The sequence below is a fragment of the Epinephelus fuscoguttatus genome, linkage group LG10, assembly GCF_011397635.1.
Source record: "Epinephelus fuscoguttatus linkage group LG10, E.fuscoguttatus.final_Chr_v1".
Taxonomy (NCBI): Eukaryota; Metazoa; Chordata; class Actinopteri; order Perciformes; family Serranidae; genus Epinephelus; species Epinephelus fuscoguttatus.
Window position 1 is genome coordinate 13,846,154 of NC_064761.1, and position 18,085 is coordinate 13,864,238.

Genomic DNA, 18,085 nt, shown 5'->3' on the forward strand with positions numbered 1-18,085 from the left:
TGATTAACAACAGTAAAATGCTGTAATGTTTCTTCACTCATTAATTCAGGGATTCGCTTTAATGTGTCTCTTGTCTCTAAATATACACAAAAACAATAATAGTGGAAACAACAGGTAGAAAAAAAATCAAGTGAATGGAATTGAACACAAAGATTGACACCGCATTGCTGTGCAGAGAACTTGCGCTGTAGGACTGAACAGATAAAAAGGCTCGACAATAAAATAAATGTGTACAGCATTATTTTAATTTTACACACAGTACACACGTGGATACAAGACACAAACCGAAACCTGTGTTCCAAAGCAACCAGAGCAGCATGAGAGAATGAGGTTTTATTTCACAATTTCTTTTATCCCTTCAATGAAGGATGTGCATTCCCCACCATACTGTAACTCTACAACAGAGAGACTGATAGGTCTTATATAATTTCTTATAGCAAAATTAGTCTGGCTCACAGGATGTAGCCTGTGTGTACAAGCCTGCCACTGGCTGCCTATTTCAGACGGAAGCTCCCTATGATGCAAAGGCACCATCGTTGCATCCTGTGCTTAGCGCCGCCCCGGGTGATTGTGATTGGTTTAAAAAAAAAAAAACACAAACAACTCTGTGTTTTTTTCCTTATTGTAGAATTATGATGGGGTTCAGCCAGACCTATATCCAGCGATGGCATGGCGCTAACACAGAGTGTGGTGGTAGGTCTGGCTATATGAGGCTATAGCAAAATGACCTAAACACCACGTAGTGCAGCCTGGATCAGAACCAATGCCATAAACTCAAAACAAGTCATATAGCCCTGTCTCATTTCCATTCTATCAGACTGTATGATCACATACAGCTCCCAGGAAAAAAGGATTAAGAAAGACCAAAGTAACAGGCCTTCAATGGAAAAGCCCTTAAAATCATCACATCAATCCCACAGGCTTACAACCTTCAGCCCAAAGCTGACCAGAGAGTGTGAGCATAGTGGAGGTGCTGTAGTTTCCACAAAACCCCAAATGACAGCAGTGAAGACGTGTGCAGTTGCATCTTGAAGGGGGAAACAACACAGGGGACACTTTTCCTTTCTGTCCCCTCCACACAGCAACACCCACACCATGCTTTACAGTTTCATTTTTTGGTTTTAAGCGCCAAGTATCTTTCTTACTGTGGAGCTTGATCCTGGAGGACCCAATAGTTTTACTGATGCACTGAGATGTCCTGGCACCTCTGCTGTATAAGATATTATATAGTACAGAGAGGAGTAAATGCGTTAAAAAAGCGATTTCAGTGAAGCGGGAACATAGACCTTTAACCCTGTAACCTGACAAGTCCATCTGCATACTGGAACTGATCACTGTTTTCATACTCCAGCATATCCAGAGCGACCTCACAGCTCTCCTTGACGACACGTTCTCCATCTCCACGGTATTGCTGCAGCACAGTCAGACACTCCTCTTTGCCGATGGACCCGAGAGCCTCTGCCGCCTCGTGTCGGACCATGGGGTTCTCACCGGAACGCTCCAGAGCTGCGCGCAGGGCTGGGACTGCGGCCGGGTGCTGCATCTGACCCAGGACATAGCCGATCTCGTGACGGAACAGAGCACTAGAGCACTGCAAGCCTGGAGACAAAGACAGTGGAAGAGAGGATGTTTGTCAAGCACGCCAAACGATGCTCTTATCATCACATGGCTGCTTCACTGAGAGGCAGGCTGCATGTCTGACATGTAGGATTGTTTTTTTTCCAAATTTGCATTGAAACAGTTCCACAGACTGATGACTGCGCAAATATTTCAATTCACAGAGAGATCCAAGCTTTAAATTGAGGTCAACATGGAAAGGACCAAACATTATCAGATGTAGAGCTGCAGTAGTGTGGTCACACACAGTGATGCACAGATAAAACATTAAACTATAGTGTGGTATCCTACCTTCTCCCAGTGCCAGCACAGCCTCCTCATTGCCCAGGTTCCGCAGGGCAAACATGGCACGGTAGCGTTCAAAGAGCGGCAGACTTTCATCCAACAAGATAGTGCGCAGCTCTGACACACTCTTCCTCACTGCTGGAGGAGCTGGGTCTACTGAGCAGTACGGGTTCTTATCCGTGTTTCCATCATTCAGCTGCTTCTCGCCTCCACTCTGCAGCCACTCCAGCCGACGAACAGCCAGCTGACACGTCTCTGCAACCTGAAGGCAGCAGACATGACATTTACAACAGGTTGTATGCCTCATGCACAAGTTTGTTTCCACGTTTCAAACATGGATCTTTGTTGATATGGACCCAAGACTGTAGGAAAGTCACAACACAACCCCAAGGAGGATGAAACACAAGTTGTGTTTGTTGAGGCATGGTAGAAACACATGTAATGACATCCATTTGGCTATTTCACTGACAATACATTGAATTGTGATTTGGGGGCAAAAATAAATCACACCGCAAGCTGTGATTTTCATTAGGAATCCATGTACTTAACCCCTTAAAGACAGGTCCAAAGGCTACCAAAACTAATTCAGTTTGTGTTTACATTCTGAAGATGAAATAGTGTAAAAAAAAAAAAAAAACTTTTTGAAATATTTTACATGAAATAAACTGAGGACGCAGTGACAATAAATGTCTTAGTGTAATATGCACTGTACAAACATGTACTACCTTGACAAATGAGTGCTCAAACTTCATGAGAATATCAGACAGCATCTCTGTGTTCAGTGAAACAATGTGTATTTATTTACAAATTTGAAATTTTGGTAAATATTCAAACTTTCCACTATTACTCTAATGGACCTCCATTTAGACTCCAACGTCTGTAAGATGGCCAAAATATAAAATATAGATTGCATTAAGTTGTTTTGGTTTTAGGTTCGCCCCTCTCTCCAACTCCCTCCCTATTTTCTCTCGATTCATTTTTTGATGAGGTATTGAGTCTTTAATGAGGTAATGGTTGATTAACTTTGATGGGGTGTGAAAATGACAATTTCACTCATTAGGTGTAACACAGATTCCAAGAAGTCGTCCCCAAATGGGAGGCATCTGGTGTCTGAGATATTTGGACTCTTTTGTCAAAGATTGTTTCTTTAGTGAGGGAACATCACTCTCTATCAGCATTCAGCACTAACAAACTCTCTGACTGGTTATATAAATGTGCCTCAAACTATTTCAGGGAACTCAATTGTGTTTTCATTTGCTTATGGTTAATCAACAAAGTAACATAAATTTAGATTACTTGAAATTAAATATTAAATATCAACCTGGATTTTTGTCATCTTTTTCATATTTATCTTATGCTGTGAAATAAGAATCTGATCCAGTGTTCTGTGTGTTTATCGTCCTGATACCACTGCCTTTGTAGTTACAGGCTAAGTGTCATGTTCCTACCTCTATGACAGGATCCTGACTGTACTCCTTCAGCAGGTCCAGAACCACAGGATCGCCAATTGCTCCCAGAGCCTCCCCTATAGACAGACACACAGTCAGAGTGACAGACATGCAGACACAGATACAACACTGTTGCCTCTAGCTCTCATGCAGCTCAAGTATTTGTATCCTGTGTAACTGAGGAGGCAATACATGTTATGTAATGAGACGCTGTTATACCAGCACACATTTTCTAAATATCGTTATCAGCCGAAACTTTTCTGCTGCTGACAGAGGCTGTGTAGCTTGTGTCAGGAGAGTAATTTGAGGGTGCATATGGAGGGGTGAAGAGTCAGTTCACTATCAAACAAATGTGCTAACACATGTGCACTTTTAGTATGTGCATTTCAATACATGTATTTACTTAAAAAACATTACAGGCTGTTAAAATTTTGATGGCGGTGAATCATAGGATGAAAGCCAGCAAATGTAAAGTGTGATGAATAAATGAGCCACATCGGTCAAGCAGGAAATTTTTTTAGAGATCTGATATTTGGTAGCGACCAAACAAGTTCCACAACTCTCGTCTAACGTGTATCAGGCTAATGGACCATAAAAGGAGTCTCAGGCGGAGCAGATTTCAGCAGCAGAGGTGACACCCAACCTGTGCCTTCTCTTTGTCTCTCGAGACTGCTTTCCCATCTGGCACATATACCTACAGTCTCTACCAGCACCAGTATACAGTGAAGATAATTGGCAATAACTTTAAAACATACATTTAAAACTTTAACCTTTATGATTTTTATATACACACACACAATACAAATGACTAGTGCCTTATACAGATTAAATAAAATGCGGAATTGGAAATGCCAAACAAAAGCCAAACTCACCGAGTATGTCTGCCTTATGTCTTTCTCTATTCACACACCAAGCTGATGGTCTGTCGCCCTAGTTTTTGCGGTGTGTCCAGCACTGTTGACACTAGTCAGCCCTTGTCAGCTTTCTGCCAGCCAATTCAGCATGCTGAACCATCGACAGAGACGGCAGAGCCCGTCTGTGAGTGAAATCACTTACTGGTAGTTCAGCTCAGTGCACAAGAAGAGAAACGGACGTGAGCAAAGCACACAAACGTCTGAAGTGAAGGCACTTAAACAAACTCATTACATTAGGTAAGAACTTTTTTTTTAAGGCACTGAGCTCTTTAGCAGAAACGTTTTTCAATCGTTTCTGTTATTGTTCACTGGCGCACAGCAAATATCCTTTGTTCTTTTACCACCAGGGTATGCTGTTAATGTGCTAACTGTCTGACTAATGACTTGAATCCATCCTGTCAGACTTCCGATTTCCAAACTAGCACTACTTGCTGGTATGAAGAGTTATTTCCTCTAACACAGGAGCAGAACGTTTGTGCTAGTTGGCTGTTGGCTGTAATCTTAATGGTGTGTTCATGTGCAACATTTTTGCTGAGAATGCAGTGACGTGATACGATGCATCAGTCGACCTTCATCGCCACTAGTTTCTTGATGTCAGTTTGGTGTGTCTAGGCCTTCATGTTCAAAGAATCACAAGCATGCCCGCACATATGTGTTAATGTACAAAGACAATGAGCAGATGAAAGCACATGTGTGGTGTGGTAAGGAAACTGCACAAAGCATGAACACACACATGCATGTGTACTTTTAGTACATGTATAAAAGTAGATGTGTTTTTAGTGAGCTGACTCTTCACCAAACCTAGTGTATTCTGGCGTGGATGTTTACCTGCTTCATGCCTGACCATCGGTGCCTGCTGTGTATCTTTGAGTACTGCAATCAAAATGGGTATGGCCCGTTTGTCCTGCATCTGTCCCAGGCAGTAAGCCAGCTCATGCTTCAACAGGGCCGACTCGTCAGTGAAGGCCTTACTGATCCATTCTATAGCTTCAGCACCTGACACACAGGTTACAGCATAAATCAGTTCACACAATACAAGATATAACACAGCTGTATGTGCACATGCTATAACTTGTGCAAGAGTCTTTTTGTTTACACAATTTCTCATTTTCAAATATTCAACACTTTCACATATGTGTGTATGTTTTGTAGACATGTGTTACCTCCCAAGTTCCTCAGGGTGAATAAGGCTCTGAACCGCCGGGTTAGGTCCAGTCCAGAGTCTGTCAGAACCTGTCCTACTGCTGACACCTGTTCCACACTGGTCATATTGCTGCAAAGGGAGACAGACAGCTTTATGTGTTAGGTTGTATGATGTGCAAACCAGTTCACTTCCTTCAATTAAGTATTTCAAACTGATGTGCTCAAAAATGTAAAGCTGCAAAGTTGAGTCTTACAGGGTCCAAGGACAGAGGGATGTCGTACACTGTAAAGCCCAACAAAGCAAATTAGGATTTGTGATATTGGGCTTGGTGGATAAAATTTAAACTGAAACTGATTTGACAGTATTATTGGTACAGCCCTTTGAGGCATGCTTTGTAAGTGGGTTATAATGAACTTACACCTGACCTGACTAATCTGTACAGCACTTCAGGTTGTCATTGCGTAGGAAATATGCTATTTAAATAAATTTCCCTGCCTATTTCACTGGTGTACATTAGTAACATCAGACAAAACCCAACACATGTTACGAAATGTTAGACATAATATTTAATCATATATATAATACTATAAATACAAAATAAAATAAGAGGACTCAGACTTTAAGAGCTCGTTAAAAGTTCAATAGTACAGCTACACCAAGCTGCCATGCCTGGCTGGCACTTACTATGTTGTATTCTACTGTAACATAACATTGAAGAGGAAGAACTGGGTAAAACATATGGTCAGTACCTGTCAATAGTAGCCCACAGCTCCAGCTCCATTACCAGGGCTACCAGCCACGTTTCAGGCTGAAGTTACAGAAGGGTTGTTACGTTACCAGCTGAGGTTATGAAAGGCTGACCCGGCTAAAGCTAACTATTAGCATCTGCGTTAAACCTTCACACAACTCCTGCAAAACATTTCTCACAAATAGCTACATAATACAGAACAAACAGACAGGAAGGTAGTACATGTTCACAGCCAAACGTACTCACCTGAAGGGTCTACAGCCAGTTGATACTCAACAGGACTCTGGGCTGGAACAGACGACTCAATGCTGCAGCTGCATGTGGCGTCTACAACTTCCGCTGGCAAGTCGACTTCATTTTCTTCTTCTCTGGATTTTAATGGCGGTTGTCATCCAAACAGTTGCACTACCGCCATCTACTGGATTGAAACAAAAATCTAAAAAAGGAGGACGAATACCTTGGTACTCTTGGAGGAAAAAGCCTAGGTTTGTCATTCTTGTTCTGCATGCTGCTTAGCTCGTGCAAACTGTTTATTTTTGGCCACATTTTAAATGAGACATAGAATAAAATGATTTTGATGAAATATCACTATTTTACGCTTAGCTTTGGTTGTTTTTTTCTGACGGAAGCGTTCGTCACACATGATGTGTCCAAAGACCGTTGGAAATTTGAAACTCCATCAATAATTTGTTTTTACAGTTTCTGGCTGTGATAAATGGAGTAGTTTTGGCTTGGAAGGGACATCGTCTTTACAAATTAGCTGTAAAAAATATATATATATAAAACATTTAAATCTGTATACCCCACTCCTAAGCCAAAATAGAATACACAGTCTCTTCCCAGTGCTTAAAAAAAATATTTGGCACCAAACCACCGGCACCCTCACAGAGTATTGAAATATTGAAATGCAACCATTGGTTCCAATTAATTTAATGTAACTTTACCCTTAAATTTCAGTGGAAATGTAAAATGTCAACTTAAATGTCAACGTAAAAGGTGATGTCAGTGATATGTTCACAGCCAGTTCCCATTTCCCCGAGGCCAAACAAATCTGTTAATGCTACCATAACAGCTACCATAATACACTTTTTCGCTTCATTTGCTAAATACACACATAAATAGAATGGTGTATTTATGTAATATGTAGTTTTTTTCCACCCAAAAAATGTTGAATGACATTCACAAAATCAAGCACAGACCATTGGATTACTAGGCCTCGGGCAATGTGATCAGAAGAAAAACACCACTCACCAGGAATGTTAAAAAGAAAAAAAAAATCTTTATTTAAAAAAAGCATATACCTAATTTGTGACACAAAAGTAAATCAGTAAGGTAACATGAGAATGCTTCCTTGAACAGAGCTTCTATTACTTCAGCAGAGTATTATTTTAACCTGACAAAGAGACTCAACATGTTCATTTTTACTTGATATCTGATACATCATCAACCCAGACACTACATGTTACTACTGTATAACCTTTCCAGTCTACAGCAGAATTGATGGTATTTCTATTCTTCACAAAAACTTTGGGGTTTGGCCCATGCTACCATGTCGACTGATAGCAGGTATGAAAGGTCAGAGAGGCAGTCAGAAAAGAAAACAAAGGAAATAAATAACAGCTGCTAATTTCTTGGGCCCAATGGTCCATGCAGACCTGCTGTAGAGTTTTGATGGTAGATTTGGGACAAACAGTCTTTGATGGCATAAAGTTGCACTATTTGAGAATCCATCTGGTTCAGGACTGAGGGTGGGGCTTTGTGTAGTCCAGGCAGACTGCTGTGGTGGGGTTCAGTCTAAAAACTATTGCGTCCCTCTGCTGGTCGATGCTGCTGAGCCAGCTTACCATAGCCGCCTCTGGCTGGGTCGTAGTCCTGCCTGTACTCATCTCTCACCTACACGAGAAACAGAAACGCAGCCAGATTAAGATCTGTAACATCAGAAAAATTAGAGCCAGTGCCTTCCACTTACATTTTTACTTTCAAAACCCTGCCAGCTGCCACAGTAGGATAATTACACATTCATACTTATAACAAACAACTGTAAGGATCTTCACCTGTCCTCCAGATTTGCCACGTCCGTACTGCCGTCCCTCCTTGAAGCCAGCGTCCCAGTCTGTCCTGATGATACGGTCATCCAGCCGTGTGCCATTAATGAAGCGCATCGCATTTTCTGCGCCTGCACGTGTGTAATACCTGTTACATCAGGGGTTAAGGTCTGTCGCAGGCTCCTGAACTTGCACAACATGCACACTTTAAGCAATAGCAATAAAACATAAGCTTATAACAATGTATAGTACTATGGTTAGTGGCCAGGAAGGCAGATTGTTGACTTGGTATTGAAGTGTGTTTTGTGTTTGGTCTCCTAATTTTAAGGATACTCTACGAAGCAGAATCCACAGGCTGTCTTCTTGACTTTATCCAGTCCGATGATGATGCGCTTCACATCTCCACTTTTAGAAAACAGCTCGTGTACCTGCTCATCAGTTACAAAGACAAAAGTGAGAATTAAGATTATAAGACATATCTGTTGAGCCTTAGAAGACTATCCTGGAGATACTTTGACCTCTGACACATATAAAATAGATTTAAAACTTATCATCATTTCAACATACACCATTAGAAGCCCTGTCTCTGATTTTGAAGACAGACTGCAAAGGTAAATCATGCTCAAATTCACATAACAACTCACTAATAAGAATCAAAAGACTTTGGGGAGCTGACAAAAAAGTCACAGGCCAATAAAGGAGGAAAAACCATTTGTCATAAAAGAACATAATGAGAATTACAATAATTGACAGACATCTGTGCAGGATTTTAACTAATGGTCAATCAGGAATCACGGTACTGTATGCTACCTGGTCCTCGGTGGTGTAGAAGGAGAGATTCCCAACATATAAAGTGTGGCTCTGCTTCAGCAGCTTCTCCTGTTCATAGCGATTACCCTGAAAAACACAAGTAACGTTGAAAATATGAGTAAGCACCACTTCTAGAAAACTGAAGCGATTTTATGATAATAAACCCTAACCTATTTTGGCTACTCCCTATGTCGTACAATAAATAAACTCAGCAAATTCTGTATATGCCTGGATGTCTTCACACATGCACACACACTGATACAAAGCAAAAAAATCATTTGATATTTGAGGCCTTCAGCAGAAGATGTTTTGTTTATCAGCAAGTTCAGCGTTGCCTTCTGATCTGTCTATCTGTAGTTATCTATCAATAACACTTTATCTAAAGCTTCTGCGCGGATCGCCCTTTTAGAGATCATTTAGTGGTCTCGCAGTGGGATCTTTAAAAAACGCCGACCAGCGCCGGGGAACTCCAGTAAGCTGCCTTGTTTAAACGCGATCTGGACGTAACGTTAAGCTAACGATACTACACACCACGTTGAGGCTAATAGTCGAAACGCTTGAAGCTCATAAATGTAGCACAGTGCCGGACAATAAGCAAGGCAAAGAAAGCACCTCTGAGATGTCTTAAATCTAATCTTACAAAGAAGTAAAAAGACCCCTAACATCACAAAGCATGGGCTTCCCGCTGTGTTGTTTGCTAACGGTTAGCTAACAAGATAAACCTTGCCGTTGACGTCTGCGTTCCTTATATATTTCCCCACTCACCTTAAAATGCTGGTCTCTGTATTGACTTATATCAACGTAAGAGTCGCTAATCAACGCATTTAACTTCACAGACATAATGAAAAACTCGCAGAAAGTCGCTCCGCAGGTATTCAAGTATTACAATAGGTTCCGGTTTATGTGTCGGTCCTCTGAAGAGCTCCGGGTGGAACATGTTGATATGAGATGTCTACATTACCTGCGTGGCGCCGCCTGTTGGTATGGTTTCCATTTCCTAATTCTGTTTAATGTACATTATATTTAAAATAAAAGGTGTGTTTTTTAGATCTCACTCCACAAACGCATGCTGCGCTTTTACTTAACAAACTAACAACACTTAACCGGAACTCAGATTTCGGGATCAACAATAACTTGTGTCGAATAAATCCAAAATGTCCAAGTCTCTCCCAAACTGTCCAAAGTCACATGACAGTTGAAGCTGACAGCACTGTTAGATGTGGTGCAGCACTATTGGCTGTTGCCCTTTCATTTAATGCCATTGGCTACTGAAAGACTGGTCCTTTTGTTTTTATCCTGAGTCTTGTCTTTCAGATATTTTTTAAATATTTTCGGGATAATAGTTTAATAATTCAGGGATATTTAAAAAAATACATTTTTTTTTACTTGCTTTTGATTTAACTGCTATTAGTGCATTTGTGTCTGCTTTATTATTTATGTGCACAGGGCTTGTCCCAAACAGCATGCAAAATTGTAAGCTGCAAAACCGAAATGATAAATGCTAGAGAAAATTTATAAATGCATAAATCAGACAAACCACCTTGTATAGATTGTTTAAGTCATATACATAGGCTCAGTACACAACATTAATGAGACACACAGATCAAACTTATCTCTTGTTTTTTGTTCCAGAGTCAGGAGGCATTTGTCACAAATAAGATCTGTGAAACACACGTATGTGAATCTGTAAAAACCTGTGTCTCCTTGTCCACCAAAACCACTTCAGACTGCAAATTTTCCCACAAATCAACATTTTATTTTTTTTTAATTCAAACATGTAAAGAGAGAAAAAAAAACAGAAAACATTTATCACAATCCGTCCCCTCCTGAGTTCTCACTAAATCAACAACCTAAATGATTTTGTCAAAAGAATGTAGAGATATGAATGAACCTGCTTATAAATCACAGACAATTAAAAACAAAAATGAGATGACTTTAAGTATGACTTTATCATTAACCCGCTGCCAAATACTGGGTGTAGTTGCTCACTGTTGGTTTTTCAAATGTTTAGCAGGGGCATACAGCACTACTTGTATCATATAAAGTTCTGACCAATAAATCAGAGCACAATAAGCAAAGCCAGAGTAAGGTAAACAGTGGCTCTGCTGGGGGTTGTCAACTCTACTCCCAGATCTTCCATGTAGTCTTCATCAGAGGTCTCCATGTAATGCTACAGCAGCTCCTGGAACCTGAAAGAAAAATATAACATTTATTAAGTAAGAGAACAGCAAGTGTATACAATCTGATTGTTTTTAGATTCATCTTTGGGAAAAAACTGTTGTCCCCCACAGCGATCAGGTTTGAGTAGCAGGTGGAGTTGGTAGGGATTCAGTGTGTTGCTGAAGAACATTACAGTAGAGCAGATGCTTTATGTCAGGAGGGCTTTGAGAGTGAAGAACACCTCAACCTTTAAAACATGCATGCTGATTTTCTCAGAATACAAAACTCAGGATTAACAGTGAATCAATAGTCCTTTTTTCCCCACTTCCTTTCACCTGCAGCTCTTCAGCTCACTGTGGCTGCTCCTTGTTATATTATTCCCGACAATATTCAAAACTGATCCACTGTCAAAAAATGTCAAAAATGAACAGATTTTGCTTTGTAGACACATTTTTGGCAAGTTGAATGCTTCAAATATGATGCAGCGACAGTGAACAGGAAATGAGGAGGCAAGTGTCAGTTTGGCAGAATAATATAACTCTGGATTAAATGCACTTGAAGCACTACAGAATACGAAGGCAAATTTAAATCCAGTGCTGCAATGGCGGACCCCGCCACTAACAATAAAATCTGCTACACAGAGAGGTATTTACATTGCACTGAATGGCTTTAATTGAAAATTTAGACCACGAATTGTACCAAAAATGTGGTTTGTTTTCATGAAAATCTTACAGTGGAGCTTTAATGTGGGTTTTGATTCATTACCTAATCTTGATGTATGTGCTTAGACTATAATTACAGTTCAAAGGCCTTGATTTTTCATTTGATCTTGAGCTTGCATGGTGCATGCTCCTAACAGAATTTGCATTTAATCAAATGACCACACAGGAAACCCGAGGCCAGGAATAATGGAGGCTTACACGATGCATAGAGAAGGTGATGAACTGGGCATCCAAAGCAGCACAAACTATACATTTATATTAACTTACGTTTTGAAAGTTGCCTTATTTTCCCGCTCCTCTTCATCAAAGCTCGGATTTCCTCTCGATGCTGAGCAGCTCCACTTCAAAGATGAGCGTCGCTCCTCCGGGGATCTTTGGGGGAGCTCCTCTGTCTCCGTAGCCCAGCTCGGCGGGGATGACCAGCTTCCTCTTTTCGCCCTCACACATGCCCAGCAGACCCTGGTCCCAGCCTTTGATCACCTGGCCGGTGCCCAGGGTGAAGGTGAAGGGCCTGTCGCGGGGAATGCTGCTGTCAAACTCAGTGCCGTCCTCCAGTTTGCCCGTGTAGTGCATGTTCAGCACATCTCCTTTCCGGGACTTGATGGGGCAGTTGTCCACTCGTTTCTTGATGCCGATCTGAAGCTTCTTCTTCTCGGCTCCGCTCACAGCCGCCGGGCTCAGAGACAGCACGGTCACGGCGAACAGCAGAATCACCCGCATGGCTGCAGTCCACTTCTGTTTCCACGTGTTGAAGGGATTAGTTTGGAGAAGCTGAAAGCTCCGTGTGCAAATTTTGTAGGGATGAATAAGGGGAAACGGGCTGGGAAATCTGTTACCGAAAGCGGATGTAGGTATGGTAGACCCGGACGTATTTCTTCAACTGTGTTACCAACAAAAGTGTCCGGAGACCTGTTTGCCACAAGGCTGAAGATCGCTTCAGATTCGTAGGTTAGGGCTCCTTTACATCACACTTTGTGTTTCCTCGCCTCCTCTCTCCTCATGTGACCTGGAAATTACCCCCCTCTGCTATCATGAAGGATATTCCAATCCCTTATCGTGAGCAACTGGACTTGCTTGCGTCTTGAAGATGTTTCACCTTTCATCCAAGAGGCTTCTTCAGTTCTGAGTGAACTGAAGCAGGGATGGGTCACGATTTTCGAATTTTGAATAGTTGTTTTATTTTTGAAAAATCGATTTTTTAATGCGACTATTACTATTTGCCGTCTTATTTCCCCCCTTTATTTGACATGCAATTCAGCTCCTAGCCGCAGGAGGGCAGTATAGGATTGCTACAGCGGTGTGAGATGGGCTACCAGCTAGTTTGATGCTCTTCTACAAACAGGAGAAACATGCAGAGAATACGGGCCCGAACATACTCGGGCGTACTATAAGTGGAATGGACTCCGCAAGGAATGTCCGCAGTCATTCCATAATCGAGCGCGCTTCCGCGTTGTAGTCCGTGAAAAATCCCCGCAATGTGAAAAATACATGCCGAGCAGTCACTGGTGCACGGAGCGGAGTCCGTGCGGTCGTAAAATCTGAGCTTTGCGCGCACAGGGCTTGCGGACGTCCGCTTTGAGTCCGCGCGGACCTCCATGGAGTCCGTTCCGTGTACATTCCGCCCAAGTATGTTCTGGCATTTAATGATGAATGGATCTCTTTGTGCGTGGCTCTTGGGGCTGGTTGCCACGATTTTCGAATAGTGTTTTTGCTTGTGCTGCCCATCCCTAAATTGAAGATTAAAATTTGTTTAGAACTGAAGAAGCCTCTCGGATGAGAGTTGAAACGTCTCCAAGACACTCAAGCAAGTCCAGTTGCCTATGATATAGCACTTAAGGTGACCAAGACCTGGATGACTGAGGATCTTCACCAACATGCCGTGATGTACAACGCCTCACCTCCACATGATTCTTTATTCACACAGTTAATTCTCACACTGCTTACCCTGTAGTGTGTGTAAGGGGATCTACAGATAATATCATACAACACAATCACATGAGATGCAATATAATACGCCATCAACTTGTGAATGGTGAAGGTAACACTTTAAAATATGGGATAATTTAATAGTAAATTGTGGTGGCATCACACAAAGCAGCAGTTTGTTTTTTTATTTTACAATACAATTGACATACACATTATTACGCAGCTATGTGGTGTATTATTGTGCAGATAACAATAATGCAAATGAATGGAATGCCTAACTAATCATAACAAATAACACTGATCTCTACAAAAATGAGAAGATTGAAGGAAATATTAAATGGTTATTAAAATCCACAACAGTAATTATAGCTTTCTACTAATAATCAGCTCAGTGGCATAAGGTAGTTATGATGGGCCCTAGTGCACGCTATCATGCACATATCGTCTCGTCATATGATCAGAGACTTGACATTGGATAATATCAACATACATATTACCCACCAGTCATCATTTCATATCTGCACATAATAAAAATACCAAAGAAAATAAGAAATAATTAATTCAATGTACATTTTTTAATAGTTTAATATAGAATAGTTAATTTATAGTTATTGATTACTTAATTTATAAAATAGGTTGATTTATAGCTAAAGAATAAGCATATACTTTTGTTATAGATGCCTTTGAGTATTTTACAAAAAAAGAAACATGACAGAGATGGGTTTGCCTTTTTAAAGGGTACATATAACAAATGGCACTAATTTTAATTTAATGAGAGTTCCTTTTCGAACACAGGCATATTTCCAAGGTGGCAATCACTCATAAAGGTCCATTCTCCACCCGACACACTGGCTACGGTTACATGATGGCTTCTCATTCAGAATGAAATAAATCTGAATGAAATCATTCAGAATTAAAGTGTTTCCAGGTAGTTTACATGAGAAATAATACCATTTTTCAATTGGAATGACCGTTTACATGACCACTTTTAATCGGAATGGCCTTTCATTCTGAATGAAAGTGGAATTAAACTGTCCATGTAAACGTACTGATTGTTGGAGCCCCCCCCCACCTCACGAGCCCCAGTGCAAACACACTGCCTACACTGTCCATATTTACATCCCTGAATTGGCTGTGTTTAACAGTTTACATAAGTGAATAAAGGCTTTCTGTAGCTATATGAAAGGCTTTCATAGGCCAATAAGAGCTTTTCCTATTAAAGATACTGTGAAGTTTTGAAATTGTTGTTAAATAAGGGGTCCTGTGTTGGTCTGAAAGGTGATACACTTGTCTGGTAGGTCATATGTAAATGATGTTGCTAAAGACTGATTACGTCCAACAAGGATCTCTCATTTGGCTCCATCCTCTTCCTCACCTCCCACTCTAGCATCTCCGTGGGTGGGACTAACGCGAGGACAGGAAGTGAGGAGACACTTTAGCATGATGTAATGCACCCTAGGATTGGTGCGTTCAGGGGACGTTTAAAAGAATCGAATCTGAAACTGACTTCAGCCTCGCTCCTCTCAGATCCTTTTGTCATCCATTATAAGCTACCGGTCACCTGGATCATCTGAAGTAAGTCAACATCTTTATGTATAGTTACTAATAATTACAGAACTCTCTACATACATGACATTATGAGCTACCACCGACGATATGTATCTCCAGCTAACTGACGGTAAACATTTGGTGTCTCTTATAGGGCGGGAATACAAAAGTTGAACGGGACAGCTAAATTAGCTAGCTAAGCTACCGCGTCAAGGGTCTTTGGAAACCAGTCGACAAAATGCTAGCTCGTATGCTGTTTAACCTCCTCAACAACCTCCATGTAGTTGAGAAGCTGGCAGAGTCTCGTCCGATTCGCAGGGCGGCCCAGATCACAGCCTACGCCATCACCAAGGCTCAGATAGCCGGCCGGGACGCCTCAGAGCGGGTCCTGAGGTCACAGACGCTGCGACAGGTCCGGGACGAGGTCGGCAGAGTCCCCGGGGACATGGGAGAGGTGGGCAGCCGCCTCAGGAAGGTCGGAGAGACATTTGTGAATGAAGTGAAGGAGGGATGGAAAGACGGCTCCAGACAGATCAAGAAGTAAAGAGGACAGACTGGCTGTGTAGAGACTGAGAAGCCACTGAAAACTTCTGTGACTGGTTATTGATAGCTGACAAGTTCTCATGTTTCTATTGAACCATCAGTGACTGAAGGAGGTCAAAGGAGAGCTGATGTATCAACAATCTGCCTCAGAAACACTACAGCAGACTGATGGTTATCTGCAGCCATCACAAAGTGGCTTCATGCTGGACAATGGTCATTTCACAATCAGAAATGGTGGTTGTTAATAATGCGAAGAGGTCCACACCTACCTGCAATTTATGGCCAGATATTTTATTTTAAACTAAATAAATGCACTGTATTCACATCTCTGCACACACCTGGACGTGTTCTTTTTACCTGTTAGTGGAAATGTAGAGCCTGTCTTGGAGATTTAAGTTGAAGTTTGTGATAATGTGGAAATGTTACGTGCACTTTTCTGGAATAAGTTGACAGTTCAGAGTTATTTCATTAAAAACTGATTCCTTAGACTGCCTATCAGCCATGGCCTCTTCACAACAATTTCTGAAACAAAACCACACACTGGTAGTTCAGCAAATGATGCCCTTTAATTTTGGTTGTTAGTTTTTTACCATTTCTCTCCAGCCATGGCACAAATCTTGCTGCTTTCACAAATCTGTGCATGAGGTTGTCCTGGTCAATATTTTTATTGGACAAAAAATCTACATTAGAGACAGATGTGATGATATGTATAGACAATGAATTCACTGTTTTTGCTGAGTGTATAATAAATATTATAATTTATAACACTGCACTTTGATGGACCGTGTCAGTTGATATTACTTACAATTGATATAATCTCAGGACTTAAAGCTTAAAGTGTAAATAAAAAAGAATAACATTTTCCAATGTTCCAGAACAGTTTTGTATGTGTAAATGCAACAACTGAGCTGTGGATTATTGTCACGTACTGACCTAGAAACAGTGTCAGACCTGCAGAGTCACAGAGAGTGAACTTCATAGTTTACGGCCGTCAAGTTGTAACTCAAAGTCTATTTGCTTTCACAACTCCAACAACAGAGATATAAGAACGTTGGAGAGAATTTCTGACTCGCTTTAAAGAGCAATGTCAAACACCTGCATACATGAACAGCAGTGGCCTGGTCAGAGCATGTACAACAACTTTCACACCTGGCTCCATCATGTACCCTCATATTTTCCATTTATCTTTTGACCCTGACAAAACCATAAGCCAATTACTGTATGCTGTACTGTCATGTAGAGATGCAATGATAATCCAATTAGCCGAAAATTATTATGCAACTATTTTGATGATTCTTAAGTCATTAGATGAGTTGAGCTTTTAAAATGTGAGGATTTGCTGCTTCTATTTGCCTTATGGTCTTATACAATATAATATCTTCGAGTTTTGGACCAGTCAACTTGCAGTTTACAATGTAAACTGCAAGTTGACTGGACTTGGACTTGGATGTAAACTTTACATCCACATCTGGCCAGACTCATATAATATACGTAGGAAGATTTCAAAGAAATTTAATAAAATGTTTTAATTGCATTTTTTTTTAGATATTGCATTGACGAGAATGGGACGAACAGACGGACAACCCGAAAAAATAACGTTGCTGCACGGTGTAAAGACACACACAAAAAAAAAAATTAACACATTTTACTGCTGACCTCATCATTTGGTTATTTAAATGATGAAACCAAATTCCAAATGTACTTATTCTGATGGAAATAACATGTTTCTAGTGGCTTTGGTTAAAGGCTTTTTACAGAACTGCCACATGATGAGGGTGTTGACACAGTTTGGAACATCTGCAGAAAATTAACATTAATAACCAGGAGGTGTGGACTCGAGTCACACGACTTTGACCCAAAGCAGACGTGAGTCACAAATTTGTTGACTTTAGACTACTTGATAAATCAAAAGAAACTTGCAACTTCACTTGGACTTTAACACCAATGACTCAGGACTTCACTTGGATTTGAGCCTTTTGTCTTGAAAATACTTGAATACTACTTTTTTTTTTTTTTTTTTTTTACATTACAGAGTCATCCTCACCCATTCACAGACATTCACACACTGGGCAAGGTTATAATGTACAAGGTGCCACCTGCTACCCAGTTTAAACACACTTAATTTCTTTTAGCAATTTGGTGTTGCCAGCGTCTTGCCCAAGTATACTTTGTCAT

The 18,085-nt window shown here is 40.9% G+C and overlaps 4 protein-coding genes across 5 annotated transcripts; 1 reads left to right on the forward strand and 3 right to left on the reverse strand.

The window, feature by feature from the left end:
• Positions 1–581: 581 nt before the first annotated feature.
• Positions 582–6,520, reverse strand: dohh (deoxyhypusine hydroxylase/monooxygenase). Its single transcript, XM_049588428.1, has 6 exons — positions 6,403–6,520; positions 5,428–5,537; positions 5,093–5,260; positions 3,351–3,427; positions 1,909–2,164; positions 582–1,599 (listed from the first exon to the last, which is right to left on the reverse strand). Exons 2-6 carry the CDS (start codon positions 5,531–5,533, stop codon positions 1,289–1,291), a joined length of 918 nt encoding a protein of 305 aa, XP_049444385.1. The 5' UTR covers positions 5,534–5,537; positions 6,403–6,520; the 3' UTR covers positions 582–1,288.
• Positions 6,521–7,417: 897 nt separating this feature from the next.
• ncbp2 (nuclear cap binding protein subunit 2) lies at positions 7,418–10,180 on the reverse strand. 2 transcript variants are annotated; one of them, XM_049587963.1, is made up of 5 exons: positions 9,973–10,180; positions 9,012–9,098; positions 8,535–8,629; positions 8,211–8,349; positions 7,418–8,049 (listed from the first exon to the last, which is right to left on the reverse strand). In XM_049587963.1, exons 1-5 carry the CDS (start codon positions 10,003–10,005, stop codon positions 7,951–7,953), a joined length of 453 nt encoding a protein of 150 aa, XP_049443920.1. In that variant the 5' UTR covers positions 10,006–10,180; the 3' UTR covers positions 7,418–7,950. The 2 variants fall into 2 exon arrangements, with proteins under 2 accessions (XP_049443920.1, XP_049443919.1); XM_049587962.1 differs by lacking the exon at positions 9,973–10,180 and adding an exon at positions 9,777–9,936.
• Positions 10,181–10,723: 543 nt separating this feature from the next.
• fkbp2 (FKBP prolyl isomerase 2) lies at positions 10,724–12,763 on the reverse strand. Its single transcript, XM_049587964.1, has 2 exons — positions 12,161–12,763; positions 10,724–11,200 (listed from the first exon to the last, which is right to left on the reverse strand). Exon 1 carries the CDS (start codon positions 12,611–12,613, stop codon positions 12,197–12,199), a length of 417 nt encoding a protein of 138 aa, XP_049443921.1. The 5' UTR covers positions 12,614–12,763; the 3' UTR covers positions 10,724–11,200; positions 12,161–12,196.
• Positions 12,764–15,225: 2,462 nt separating this feature from the next.
• Positions 15,226–16,772, forward strand: si:ch211-162e15.3 (protein NCBP2AS2). The gene is made up of 2 exons (XM_049587965.1): positions 15,226–15,394; positions 15,522–16,772. The coding sequence occupies exon 2, from the start codon at positions 15,606–15,608 to the stop codon at positions 15,909–15,911; it is 306 nt and encodes a 101-aa protein (XP_049443922.1). The 5' UTR covers positions 15,226–15,394; positions 15,522–15,605; the 3' UTR covers positions 15,912–16,772.
• The last annotated feature ends 1,313 nt before the right edge of the window (positions 16,773–18,085 follow it).